This window comes from Cyrtonyx montezumae, unplaced genomic scaffold, assembly GCF_038088225.1.
Source record: "Cyrtonyx montezumae isolate F1298 unplaced genomic scaffold, pur_monq_1.0 scaffold_7, whole genome shotgun sequence".
NCBI lineage: Eukaryota > Metazoa > Chordata > Aves > Galliformes > Odontophoridae > Cyrtonyx > Cyrtonyx montezumae.
Genome location: NW_027072078.1, coordinates 35,209,389 through 35,224,161, shown reverse-complemented (window position 1 = coordinate 35,224,161; position 14,773 = coordinate 35,209,389). Strand labels below are relative to the sequence as shown.

Below are 14,773 nucleotides of genomic sequence, written 5' to 3'. Positions count from 1 at the left end.
AGTTCAGTGCTGTCTGTGTAGGCAGGGGAGGAGGTGGAGGAGGAGCGAGCTGAACTGCCCCTCTCCAGCAGCAGGATGGGGCTGGGGAATGGTATTATTATCATATGGCACGCTGCATTTTACAACAGCGCCTCTGCTTGACAGGAGGGTTTGGATGTAAAGCTCAGCCTACGCTGCCAAACCATCGGGATCCGAGTGAAAAATGTGACAGAAGTTCAAGCTGACTGACACCACTGCCATGCCACTGCATGGCTCCTCTGTCAGCTCGTCGATATCTACCGGCAGCGCTTGGTGCTCCCAGCAGCAGAGCTCCCAGCCGTGGCACACACCTGTGAGGACGTCCCTGCAGCGTGCCCCACACACGCGCTGCCTCCCGCTGCCCGGATCCGTGCTCTTCAGCAGGCGCAGCACCTCCGTGTAATTGGCGGTGGCAGCACCGTACCTGGCAGCGGTGAGGGCGATGGCGAGGTTCATCCGCGCGTCGTTGTGCTGTCCTGCAGTGGGAAGGGATGGGGGAAGGATGTGAGTCACCTCCAGCCACGGACGCGGGGTAGGGAAGCGTGTCAGAACCGATCTGTCACAGCTGTCCCTGTCACATCCGATAGCTGTGATGGATGCTCATAAGACACGTCCTCCACACGGCCCCCACCGTGCTCCCACCCCACGCCCCTCACTGCCGTGGGGCTGAGGGCGATGGGCTCAGCCACCCCGCAGAGCGATGCTGCTCCCCGTGCAGCCCTGCTGCAATCCAGAACCAGCTCCTGCTCCACGCTACGTGTGAAACACAACAAATCTTCTGGGCTGTGCTAAATGAAAAGTTCTCTGTAACTTTCTTTTGTATTACTACCTCATAGATATTTCAGCTTCCCAACATACAGCATAAAATCATCAGAAAATAAGGAAGTGGACAGGAATTAATAAAGGATTCTTAACACATATCATTAAAGATTTATTACTGAAATTCCCTCGTTAAAGAAAACCAAGAGAGAGGTGGAGGGACCACGAGGGGAAGATGATTAATTACTTTAAAACACGGGCTTCACCTGAGACTTTTCCTATTTATTATTGCCACTGAAGTTAAAGTCCAGGATGCTGGCTGGAAAGAATTACTATACGCTGAAGGGGCCAGGCTCTGTGTGTCCTGAATAATTAATTTACAGCAGGGCTAAACTTCCTCAGATGTGGTTCACTTGCCCACGTGCCCGGAGCAGTTCCATCAAAGATAATACAGGTAAAGTGATGAATTTGTAATAGATATTGTTGTTGATTTATGTTGCCAGCATTCTGAGCGTTCAGTACAAATGGTTTATGCAAAGTTTGGTCCTTCTGATTCTGCCCGCGCATCTCAAACCGCCGTGCACATAATCTGTTCCCAGCTAAAAGGGCAAAGTTATAAAGATGGGATCAATGGCCTGGAGGTGCCACCTCCCCTCCCCTCATCCTCATTCTAACCCAGCTGAGGCAATGTGTGCCATCAGTCTTCAAGCACAAGGCAAGTTATGCGAAGTGAACAGAAACAGTGATATGATGAAGCACCGATGAAGAAACAAACACTAACTCTGATTCAACTCCGCAAACAATGCCCAGAATAAACTGCAGAAAAGAACAGCAAAACAACTTAGCAAGATGTCAGGAAAAGTTGCAGATGCTCCAACACAGCAGATGCATGAGACTAAACAGCCATCTGTCAGAAGTGGCAGGCAAATCATTAAACAAACGCATCAACATTTCTGCTACAGCAGTGTCAGGGAAGGGATGAAGTGACCTTACAAAGCCTACCTCAAAACGGAGCACCGTAACGAAGGGCTGAGAACGCTCAACGCCTTGTGCACACAGTGAGCAGCAGAGAGTGGGGGGGAAGAAGACAAAGAATAGCAGCAAGCCTCGTTACAGCAGCTACCATAACAAACAAGCACATGCAGAACGCTCCTCTAGCCCAGGGCTGAAGGCATGCAGAAGCAGGGCAGCCTGCAGCCAGCCCTCTTTGCTCTGGTGCTCTGTTTGCAGCTCCATGAGCCATGGGGTGCTGCAGGGGTTTGCTGCACAGGGCAGGAAACACCACAACTGCCACCCGGGAGGAGGTGCCACCTCCACACAAATGAAGGCCCAAAGCAGCAGCTGTGCACTGCACCCCCTTCATGGTAGCCCTCTTCTCATCCACATCCCCCTCATCGCTATTCTGCCATGAGAAAACCTTTGCCATTGCTCAGTTCCAGGCTGTCTGAGGGAACTCGGAGTGCTGAGTGCCTAGGTAATGTGCCTGCAGGAAGAGGACCTGGAAACAACCAGTTGCTGATTAACTACACCCCTAGAAAAAACAACACTGGTTTCAGATTAATGGAATCCACAGCACGGAGTCCTGGAGTATTTCACAGTATAAACAGCAGAGATCTGTGGAGGCCTAGATTGGAAAGCAATGAGGAGTGACTTACTGGCTCATAAATTTATCATCTATGGAGAATAATACCTCAACAGTTCGGTAAGACGGGGTCACGGTACGATGGCTCTTCCACTCAGGAACAGGTTTATTTGTCGGGAGGTGTCTGTGTGCTTTTAACTTTAACTCGCACGTGCACGTCTTCCCACAAACAATGACATTAAAACTTGGCACTTTGTGTGATCACCTTCTGCCTTGACATCTGAATGAGCCGTTGCTGCTCCTCCATGCAGAGCAGCTATTGCAAAGGTACTACAGAACAGCTCACTACAGCACCATTCACTGCTGAGAAAACATTTTTGCTGCCTTATAATAAACCTAGTTACCTTCAGCCATGCCAGTTTGAGATAATCATTCCCAAATCCAAACAGGCTAGAATGTGCTGTGGCACTCCAACTATCACTACCACTCGAGAGAAACAGGAGGGAGATGAACAAGACTCCTGCCTCTCAGTCTTCTTATTTTTTCAGCAAAATACCATCCTCCTCCCACAACATTCAGGTTCCCCAAACCCAAGATAAATGCCTCCAAGCTTAACTTTCTCCAAACAGAGATGTAAAGCCTTCTTGACACTAGCACTATTAGCACGCTCAGAAAATGCCCAGGAAACCCAAGGCACGGGCGTGTGCCAAGGACAAGGTGACCGCAGACCTGTGGGAGGCTCTGCATCATCCACTCCAGGCAGTTTTGCAGCCGTTGTCCTCCACATCATTCATTGGTGCTCCAAAGCAAGCACAGAACCACCTCCCCTTGCTCCCCCTTCTACTATACCATGGATTTCTTCTGCATGATGTGAGTGGTAAATCCAAGAGTTGTGTTACAAGTACATCTCCAGGGGCTGCACCCGGCAGCGGCTGTGGGATGAGCATCCAGGAGCCCCTGATGGAACCTGTCAAGCCTTCCTCACACCTCCTCCCAAGGTACAACTCAAAAACAGGTACTGAAATCCTTCACATGACTTCTAGCAAAACAAAGAGCCTCCCATCTCATTACTGCTGTTGTCATGTGCTCATTGTACAGCAATAATTGCAGTAAGCTCGTTTTCATCACGGGTAGCCAACACTTAACGAGACGCTGGCGTAACTGCTTTCAGTGAAGGGACACTTAATCCTTCCAGAAATATAAACACTGCTCTTAGAAGGCATACTATTGAAGACATCTGGGGCCAGAAGACATTTTGTCAGTGTGTTCCACATAAGATCAACAGTGATGCCACTCGGTTTATAATATTTTTTTTCCCCTGTAATTCAGGAAAATTCTATTTTCACTCCTTTGAGCAAATGCTGTATTTCTTCAAATAAGAACAGACAATGCTTCCGTTGGCACTATGAGAATCCTCCTACAGCGTGCACAGCGTACATTGGGTTTTATTTTTACCAGTGTTGAACCACAGCCAGTAGTGGTACCAAAGCCCACAGACTGTAGCAGTTGGAGCTGTGTGAAATGCAGCATGCCAACGAGGCACGTTGGGAGCTCTGCACCATGTCACCCTGACACACGCTGCTTTTTGGCCCATTCCTGCCCTCTCCTCCACAACTCCACAGCTGGAAATCACCACTGCTCAGTAGGCAGTGACTGCAGAGGGTAGAACTCCATTAATCCTCAGAGTGACATGCTATCCACCTAACTTTCCTATGCTAAGCACCAATGCTTTGTTACACTACTGTCATGCCACAGCTGTGTTCAGTGACACTGCCCCCAAACACTTTGCAAAACCACGTCACACATCCATGCTGTTGCAGTACTACTCCAGACTTCTTGCTTTAAGGAGCAGGCTTGCAGTCCCTGCAACAGACACGAATGCTGTCTCACCTTGTGTCAATTCACAGTCTTTTCCTATTAGGCTTATCTAATTATTGCTGCCGAGGTCAAGCTTAATGGAGAGCTGGAGATTAGCCATGCAAGAAGCTGGACGACAGCCTTAATGTGGTTTCTCAGGAGGGCAGATCTTCTAGAGAAATACACACCAGGCTTCTTTTGGAAGGAAGAAAAAAGTTTAAAAGAAATATTTGGATGAGAGAACTAGGCCACGATTTTGAATCTCCACATAATACATCCATACAAAGAGTCAGCTCTGCCTGTGCAAGGTAACCACCTGCATCTGGAACATGCCCCACATCCTATCAAGATGTGATATCACTACACTGTCACAATATCAATGCCCACTGTCCTAAAAAGCACTGATATTCTGAAGTCATCTTAAAATGATAACCTTATAGTTCTACATCACTCGTGCCTAATTGCACTCATGCTGTAAAAGAACACAGAAACTGGCACGTGGAGTCCAACAACACGTGCCACACGCACCAAAACGTTCCTGTTGTGCATATACAAAGCTTACCAAATTTAAGGCAGTCGATTTCTAGTTACATACCGTGATATATAATTAAGTTATCAGGGCTGCCTGCATTCACCAATTTCTAAATAGAAAGTGCTTAATTACAGGAACAGTTTTATTACAAGTATTAAAACGAGATCTCAACATCTGCTGTAGACAGTGGAACCAGTTGCATCCCAATTGAGTCACTCCAGCTGATTCATAGTGCCTACAAGTAGTTCCAGGCTCCCTCCAGAGGAATGCAGTCAGCCCTTCTCCCCAAGCCTACGTGGAACAAACGGAGATGTTAACTTCAGTTTTGACTCACACATCAAGTCATCAGAAATGCCCTCAGATTTCAGCTATTAACTCCCTGAATCATGTGCAACTTAAGCCAGGTCAAAAATCCAGCAAAACTTAAAGGCTTTCTAGGACACGCAGCATACGTGGAGTTGTTCTTGGGCTGCTTCAGAGGGAACATCATTCCGACTCAGCCCACTCAGTCCCACAGCAGTACCTCAGCACACTGCTAACGCTGCTGATACAAATCATGTAAGAACCATGCTCAGCTTTGCACCTGGCTATCTGTGCGAAGAAAACTAACCAAGCACATTGCACAGCCACACAAAAAGCAAACAGGGTCACGAGGAAGATGAGGAAAGAAAAACACAATGCACTCCAACCTATATACAGTTATAAACAAATAAGCACATAACAATATTCAGCTGTAGCATCACGGTATGGCACACAAGCTAAAACCAACTCAAGCCACAGCACTGGCATATAAAAATACACCGTGCTATTTGAACACATTAGGGAAGAGAATTTGGAATTACTGTTCAGCACTGCTGCTTTGTAATTACGTTGTTTCCCACTTCTTTCTATCAGCCTTCAACTTGTCACCACAGTCATATTGCGGTGTCAGCGTAAGTAAAAGCACAGTGTTAAAATGAGACCAAACACTGTCACTGTCAGTTTGTGGCAGCCATGCTGAGATGTCACAGCACACAAGCATCAGGACCAGCCTGCCTCGGCCGTGCCACGGGGACACGGCACGTCCTGCAGGATGGATGAGCAGCTCTGCAGCGAGGCCTGGAGGAACCCTGCTGGGGATGAAGGCTGAAGGACAGAGCTGTGAGGGCAGCCTGACCACGGCACCAGTGCATGCCCTGCTTGCTCTGCCCACAATACAACAAGGTGCTCTGGGCAGACTCCCTCGAGCAGCCCCAGCCCCACTGCCCCATACCCACATCTGCCTGAGGTGCATGGGAACACACAGCTGATGGCCCCTACCATCCACACAGCCCTGTCTGGTGTACAGAACCAGTACCTATTAAGCATGACCTGCTATTATGCTCACACAGAACCTGCATATCAATTACAGCATGGTTATGTGCTCTGATGGAGCCTTCCCCTTGAAAATCACAGCACACTGGGGCACAACGAGGTGTCTGCGGCACGATGTACAAACAGCATCATTTTACTCGGGAATAAATCTTAAATCTTTTAGGTAAAATGATCTGAAGAATTATTCCCCATTCACTTCTTAAGGGACACAAAAATCTTCCTTTGCTTCTGTGAGCATTAAAGAGCAAAAACAAACAGCAAAAACAACAACAAAAAACCCACCAACACAGAGGCACAGAATTCACTGGAATATTCATCACTCCCAACCCTAAACCCACAGCGTACAAACAGATGAATCCAGCAAGTCAGAGAGCAAAGCCAATTTAATCTGTGGCTCCCCTGAGGTAAATGTAGTTCACAGTCCTGCCCCCACCCCAACCTCAGCCATAATCCCCGGCTCCTGGAGGTAAGAAAGCACTGGAGTGAGGAAAATTCTGCAGCGGGATATAATGATCCAAAATGACAGGGACAATAATGACAATGAATTTCATGTCTCCCAGTCATGAGCCAGGGATGCTTGACTGGGCTGACTTACACAATTAAATTGTTACAGGTACAGCAGGAGATGCAGTTATCATCTGCGCGCTATCGGGAGCGATGCCTCCAGCAAAGAAAGAACAAGTGCTCCGGAATGCACGGCCTTTTGTTGCTGAACTAGGGCTCCCGTAGGTACGGCCGTGCCCTCCGACGGAGGGAAAAGCGGGTTAAAGACGCAAGCCGTTTTAAGCGAGTGATTTTATCCCCCTTGAAAACGACGGCGGAAGGCGAGAGCGCGGTTCCAGGCAGGGAGACGCGGCCGCTAAAAGCAGCCGTCCGATCTGATCAGCGGGGGAAGCAGCGCTCGGAGCGCGCTGCCCGCTAATGCTTCCGCTCGCGTCGCTAACGAGAGCGCCATCGCCGCTCCGGGTTCAGCCCACGACGCGCACCGCTCCGCTGGAGGCAGCCGGCTGCTCCTCGCCATCCTTCCCGAGACCTCAGCACCCCGAGTCCAGCCCTACTACATAAAACATGGCACGAAACGCATTGGAGAAGCGCTGGACGTGAAGCACGCGTGGCAGACTCGGCCAGGTCGGACCTCCGCCCCGAGTGCCTGCGAGGCTTCTCTCATTCATCTCCCTTCAAGTTTGAAATACCAAGAAATACGGTTAGCGGTGTATTTCACCCACAGAAAAAGCTTTTCAGTGACCAACTGTCATCGAGTTTCCATATCCAGGGAAAGGAGAAAAGCCATACAGTTGTCCACATCTGTAACAGGGTAACCCCCCTACCACGGCTCACAACGCTCTCAAAATGTTAATTTGTCAAATATGAATTATAAAGCTGAGCCAGTTGGTAATTCAGGACACATGTGAAAACTGGGAAAAATAGCTACAAGAGCCTAAATAAAAAAAAGCATTTATTCCATTTTTGACAGCTTAATGAATGCCCTACTCTTTTGCATTGATTTTTGTGCGTGTCGGTGTGTGTGCCTGTGTGCCCAGGAAGGATTTCTCGTGGGATTTGCTGAACACGAGGAAAGCTAAATTCTCTGCCAATGCTTTCTTTTTTTTTTTCCCCTTTATGTTTAAATAACCTTCATATTAAAACATTTCAGGAGAGAACAAGTACCAAGAATGCAGAGAACAGCTATGTACATCCCAGTAAGCGTACTGGAAAGTCAAAGGAGGAGGCATTAAGCAATGAGATTCCTTGAAGCCACACAGAGTATGACAGGAGCAGTGTACATTAATCCCTATTTTCAGAAAGTAACTGCAAATTCCAAGCACGAGGTCAATTAAAAAATACCCTAAAACAATCTTAAATTCATGACTGGCTCCAGAACAAAAATCTCCTTACACACCTAAAGGCTCATCCTGAGAGGGACAAATATGTAGGCAGAGAAGTCTGCGAGTAACAGAAATAGGAAGCAACGCATCTTAAGAAGATCTGTGCCACTTACAATTTCTACATAAATATTCTGTCCTCTTGCATCTCCTCCTTAATGCTTTCCCCAGGTTTTAACATAAACTACGTATGATTTAAATGGAGATTAATTCTTCCGTTTAAAATGCTTTAAAATAATTCTGCATATGATCTGGAGATCTCAGGCCAGCTCTCCATAGTGCCTCTCTTCCAGTTTTCCTTGAGCTACATAAATGGAACTGACAGATCACTGCTCAGATAGCAGCCACGTTCTTCCCCCAAAATATTGCCTTTTTGCTATTCAGGAGTATCCTAATACCAACAAATGCTAAATGAAGTCTGACATGTACCCCTAAGAAACAAACTTGTAAGTTGTGGCTTCAAAGAAAACCTTGAATAAATAGGACACGTTGTGTACACCCAGGCTAACATCCAACATATGCTTTAGTTTCCCGATGCTGAGACAGAGCAAGAATAGCCCCTGGTAAAGCCTGTGACTTGCTATTGCTGGTGCTTCAACATTTATAATGTACCATCTTTTTTTTTTTTTTGCCTGTATAAACAATTAAAAAAAAAATGTAATTAAGATAACCGTGGCAACATTTCAGAACACAAAATATTCAGAATAACGGGTCACTTGACGTGGCACCGGCTTGATCACCGATTACAGAGAAAAGCACGGTATTTTTGTTTCTTTTCCTTGCAAGACAACGTTGCCACTGTCAGGAATATCACTGGAGAGGTGGTTTTACCAGATTAAAAAGTAACCCACATAACGAACATCTTCAGTTATTCCCCTCGCTGGTGGCAGTCAACGTGCCCAACAGAGAGATGCTGCTGTGTACAACTGCAGACACAAAGCACGACAGAGACAGGAATTATGAGAGAGACAGGAACACAGGGAACAAGAAAACAACATCAGCCCATTTTATTTGTGCCTTACACAGGGAGAATATGGACACAGAGGGGAGATGTGACCTATTTTAAGATTCAAACATTCTGAGGGTTGTTTTGTTTGTTGTTGGCTTTTTTTTTTTTTTTGCTGTTATTTAATGCTCTCATTCATGACTAATTCTGGTGAGAGAATTAAAGTGAGCAAAATTCAGCCAGATCTTTCCCTTCTCCACTTTAAGTTCCATTTCCTTTTGTCCTCCACTCCTTTGGACTCGTTAAAATTCAAATTAACAGGTTTACAATGTAGTGTGCGGGCTGACTGGTGTTGACAGAGCACAAGTTAATTGATCAAGATAAACAAAGTAATGCTTTCACAGAGGACTGTGAGCCCATACCATGCCCTGCAGACTGACCAGCGGAGAAATACTGTGGCACACATCTACCTACAAAGTTTCATTCTGGAATGGGGCACCATAAGAACTGCGTACACACAGCCTCAAAGCAGCACCATCCAGGTGATGATGCCTCCTGTGTTTTAGAAACACCTCTGCACTCAGCTGAGGCTTCAAGGAGCTGCACAGTTCATTTTGGTGGTGCTGTTAACTGCCAGTAGCACTTCTTAAAGTTCTGAAAAAGAAAGGCATGCCAGCTACTCTGCAGTAGCCTCAGCTTGAAGAGAAAAACAGTAAGTCCAGTTACACAAACAAATTCCACTTCGGAGATCTCTCTCCCCATCAGTCTGGAAGTCTTGCCAGCACCATTGTTGTTCCACCAGTGAGAATGGTGAGATTTTCTGCCAGCCACTTGTTTTGTCAAGCTCATAATAATAAGCAAAGTGATGATTATTATGAGCTTATATGCTTATATTATGATTATCACAGCCCTCGCTCCTCATAAGCCAGCCTTCAGAATTCATACCTTGCCTTTTTCCACCCCCCTTTTATTCTTCCTTCTATTTTATGCTTTGTTTTAAATACACAGGGTGGGTTTGCTCCCTACTCTTTGGGCAGGCAAGGAAACCATCGGCCATCTCTGTCCATTGGCTGCAGGTAAAGCACAGATCTCTGCCTCTGAAAGACCATGAGACATTTGGAGCTGAACTTTTACATTTACTGCAACACCATTTGAAACAATTATTCAAAGAAGCTTATCCTTAAGGTTATCCTGTAAATGTACACTTTTAGGATGCTGCAGTAGTACGGAGCTCTGATATATCCAAACTACTTCATCAGGAAAGGCTTCGATAGGTTATAGATTCCCAAGCTATAGTGCTCTTACAAGAGGCATAATTACAGTGTAATTCGTTGTTCTCGTGTACTCCTGGGATCTCCTATCAGTCTAAGAGAAGGAATAGCTTATAATAATGAAAAAAATAAGTCTGAATTACTTCTGTGTATGTTATTTACAGCAGCTCTTGTTCTGGTACATGAAAGCTTTCATTTCTTCCATTTGACACAGTTAAAATGCCACAAAACTCCATTAAAAAAACCCCTTGTTTTTAAATAACCTCTTATTTCCTCTGTATCTTTAATACAGAGAGGCACATTTTCACTTTGCTCTATAGAATCTACATCCACCTATTAAATCTCACTCCACCCCCAAATAAGAACCTATGCATAAAAGCATGCAGGTCTGTTTTTCACTCCGTTGGACTCTGTAAGGCAGCTTACAATTACCAGTGTGCCAGAGGCCTCACTAAAGCTACCCGAGCCAGCATCTTTCAAGAGTCCCTCCCTACTTCTTCCCAGTACAAAGGCCCCTATTGATAAGCTGATGAATGCTATAAATGAAGTTCTAAAAAAGGAGAAGTACAACCTCTGTCATCAGTTCTGTGTGAAGACATCTGTGATTTTCAAGAGGTCAAAAAAACCCAACATCTTCAGGTAAAAAACTAAGAACTGTACCACTACTGAAGCAAGTCAGCATTTCAACTATCTATTCTTTGGAAGGCTCCTCCAGGCCTGCAAGGATCCGGGGCCTACTGTCCTTAACACATTTGTGTTTTGATACTACCAAGATGGCTCAATTACTGAGAAAGTTTTAGTAGAAAAATGGGAAATGGGGAATAAACAATCCAACTGAACGCAATACAAAACAGCATGCAACTCTGCTGCAAAATAAAAGTGCTCTATCTTCTAGATATATTAACAGAACCAAGCACGTCAAGGAAGCAGTTATGACATTATGCCCTGTACTCCAACTCAAGGAGTGCTTTCCAGCATTATACAAAATTCAGTATCAAACTTCTGACAGGTAAGAGATACAACCTGCTGTATCTCAGTGCTTTCCACTGTTATGCGGTTTGGATAAACTCAAGATACCTGTGACTCAGGGCAAGCAAGACTTCTAGGTAGCCCTACGTCAAGGAAACCAACGAATCCTTCACCAATTTTGTTTTCAGACTGCCCCTGTATCTGCAGACCTCGATGGGACAAAGGCAGGGACTGTCTGCTTAGAAGATCCACTCGCTTTCACATATCACTACACCTACTAGCTGGAAAAACAAACACATCCTCTTCTACATCCCATAAATTACCATGGTGAGCACCTTAAGCAAGAATTTGACAGATATAAATTAAGATGCAAACTGAATCCTTCAAGTCGTTCTTCCCTTTGGAGAGAATGCAGCTGATGTACACATGCTCCTCCCTTCCTCCTCCCCCCAAAATACAGAACAAAGCAATAAAATTCACGTAAGGGAACGTACCATCATAATAGACAATAGCTCCAACAAGCTTGTCCTTGCGCAGCATTGGGAAGTGCTCCAAGGCTCGTGACTTGCTGAGGACGTAACTCCTTTTCAGACACTGACTTCCTGCCACGAGGTCATACAGTTTTATTCCAATCCAGTAATATGGCAGCTGCCACCACCTGCAGGAAAAAAAGTACTCTGATTTCATGGGAAGTGAAAAAGAGAAAGCACACACTTCTTGTAACACAGAACCCAGCGTACTGTACTGCACTAGTTTTCCTTTTGTACTACTTAACAAAATCAGAGTATCACATAGTAAATGTGCAAAAAGCTATGTACTGGTGCTATTTTCAGCTGATCTCCTCCCTTCAGGAAGCCACCTAAACTCAGTACTTTTTTTTCCCCTAGGATTATAAACTGTTTTTTACTTCAATAAGGAATCAGAACTCTGTGTTGAAGGAAGAACCAGATTGCTTTGACATGTGCATCTGAGGAATGGAGATGAGCTGGAGTTGGAAGAGCTGACACCTCCTGCACAAACAACATCAAATAAACATAGCCCACTGCTGACCTACATGAGCTCCAGCTATAAGCCTGCTCTGTAGGACAGGAATAAGGCCACACATTAGGAAGATTAATCAAAAACTCACTGCTTTCAAAGTGCTGTCAAAGACATGCCTGGGAAGAGGCATCTGGAAACTTCTCCAGGAAATGCCTTGCTTGTTAAAGGACACGCTAAAGAAGAGGTATGACAACAGAGCTTACTTGTAAACAGGCAGCATGATAGGCAAAGGAGCTGAAAGGTGAGGAGCTATTTCAAGTAGGTTTGCACGCTCCTGAAGTGCTTCTTTCACCATCTTGTACTGAAAAAAAATAAGTACATAAGAATTTCAAGTTACCCAATTCTGCCTCATAACGCAACATTTAATGAGAAAACTGTTTATCACTACAGCTGTCTCACACAAACCACCCTGATCTTGCAGAAGCATGCTAAGATCTGCTGGAAAAAACATTAAATCAGAAATTAAGGAAAATACTTTCCAAGCAAGTTAAGCTTAAGTGGATTCACTTCAGTACCCTGGCTGGTCAGCTGCCCAGTTTTCCATCCCAACACACTGCAGTACTGCCAGCTAGCAGCAGGAGGCCACTGAGGTTCAGAACACATCGAGTGCTGCTTCTGTGCGGATTCCCACAGTTAAATCCCACACAACTCTGAGTCGCAAATGCAGAAACACCCCCCCCCCCCCCCCCCCCCCAGATCAGTGCTATCAACCAATATCAGGTTGCTCTCTCAGGGAAAAAAAAAAAGAGTTTGATTTCTATAGGTGGATAACTGTGTTTGGTTTTGTTTACCCCTGAGAGGTCGTGGTTTCTGTAGCAGTATTATCACTAAAATGTATTTTAAATTAGAGAAGTCTCGAGACAAATCAATTTCTGAAAGCAAGGGTGTCACTTCCACCAGACTGAGGCAACATGAAAGTACAAAGCGTTAACATATAATCACTTATCATATTTTCTCCATCCACTCCAGGATCATGGGGACAACCCCTCGCTCCCTTGATTCTGATCCTGACAGCTATGCAGCTCTTTTTATTTTCAAGTCAGTGTCTCTGCTCACTCTCTCCAACACATACAGTCTAAAATCCATCTAGATTGCCTGTAAGTGAATTCAGCAGGAGAGGGCACCACCGATTCCTATTCAGGAAAGCCCAATTGGAGATGCTTTCAGACACTGCAATCCACGGCCAGTGTGTGCACAGTCAAGTATTAACAAAAGAAAGAACTGTGATATAATTGAGATAGGGGAAGTGTCTACCAGCGATTTTTGCTTAACAACCTGCATAAACAATTACCTGCTCAAAATCCAACTTCATGATGGCCTTCTGAAGATATCTCACTCCACCATGGATCAATTTAGTACTCCTGCTGCTGGTCCCTGATGAGAAATCATCTCTTTCTAGAAGGGCTGTTTTTAGTCCTGTGTTACCAGAAAACCAAATTAACTTCTTAAATTACACAATTTGTATGTAATTCATTAAAGACACTTCTCTAGGGTAGAGACAATCACAAGAAAAATTACTCTGTACATGGATAAATTTGTATTCAAAGTGTAGTGCACTGTCTATATTGTAATGAAAAATTTTAGCCCTCTTCCTGAGGGAAAAGTCAAAACAGAACTTAAACAGAAGCACATTAAAACCTGGATATTTCACAATAGAAAGGCATTACAGTACATTATAGGGGCCACGCTCCCTCAAGCAAATTATAGTTTGTATTCATAGCAAGAACAGAATATTTTCATGAATACCCTTAACTCTTTGCAGCAGAGAGCTCAAACTATCACACTAATTATTTCAGCAGCACAGCAGCCAGACAGATAACTGGCAACTCTGCCTTCTCCCTGAAGTTTGCTCCAGAGGCTCCCAGTGCCAGGAGAGGGCCCATCTACGATGGGTGCGCTCAAGGGAGAGCTTATGGGACTGACACTTGGAAATCATCCCCATGACATCTCTGTGAACCTGGGCACTGCCATTATTTGCTCCCCAGAAAGTTTCCCAAGAAGACTGCTGGCACGGTGAATGAACCAGGCAAACCTTAAGGCTATCCCACTGAGGAGTGATGGGGTGTTGGACGAAGACTTGAAAGGAAAAGCATGGTGAACTTCAGTGACGACAGAAGGGCTCCAGCACAGCCACATTTGTTTTAGGAGCTAAACAGAATGTGCAGGAAGGTTTTCCTTCATGTAGAAGGAAGATACGTAAGGTGCAGCACAAGGCCACATAAATGCAGCAGAGCACCAGACATGCATCCATACTGCAGGTTGAAAACTCATGGCCCTTTGCGTTGAGACTACCAGCAGCTGCAGGAGTAAGATGGAGCATGCAGAATTCCAGAGCTGTCTGAATCCAAGTCCAAGTAGTCTTTTAGGATGAAGAATTCAGCATTTCACCACCAGTGATCAGCTCATCCAAACCCAAGTGTGTGCCAGCTTCAAAGCTACCATCCAAAATTACAGTGCCCAGTGTTCAAAGATTAACCAGCTCCCCCTGACAGTTATTGTGAAGCAAATGAACTACTTCTAATATTCAGGTTTCTCACTCATAACTTAAGATCCTGCTTGTCC

At 45.3% G+C, this 14,773-nt stretch overlaps 1 protein-coding gene across 6 annotated transcripts in view; it reads right to left on the bottom strand.

Moving 5' to 3' along the window:
* The window catches only part of GPD2 (glycerol-3-phosphate dehydrogenase 2), a 47,244-nt gene that overhangs the window by 14,119 nt on the left and 18,352 nt on the right, over positions 1-14,773 (bottom strand). For all 6 annotated transcript variants that reach the window (XM_065750859.1, XM_065750861.1, XM_065750862.1 and 3 more), the window contains exons 4-7: positions 13,503-13,627; positions 12,415-12,512; positions 11,665-11,828; positions 330-494 (exon numbers count right to left, since the gene is read on the bottom strand). In XM_065750859.1, coding sequence (XP_065606931.1) covers positions 330-494; positions 11,665-11,828; positions 12,415-12,512; positions 13,503-13,627 — 552 coding nt within the window. The remainder of the gene's footprint in view (positions 1-329; positions 495-11,664; positions 11,829-12,414; positions 12,513-13,502; positions 13,628-14,773) is intronic.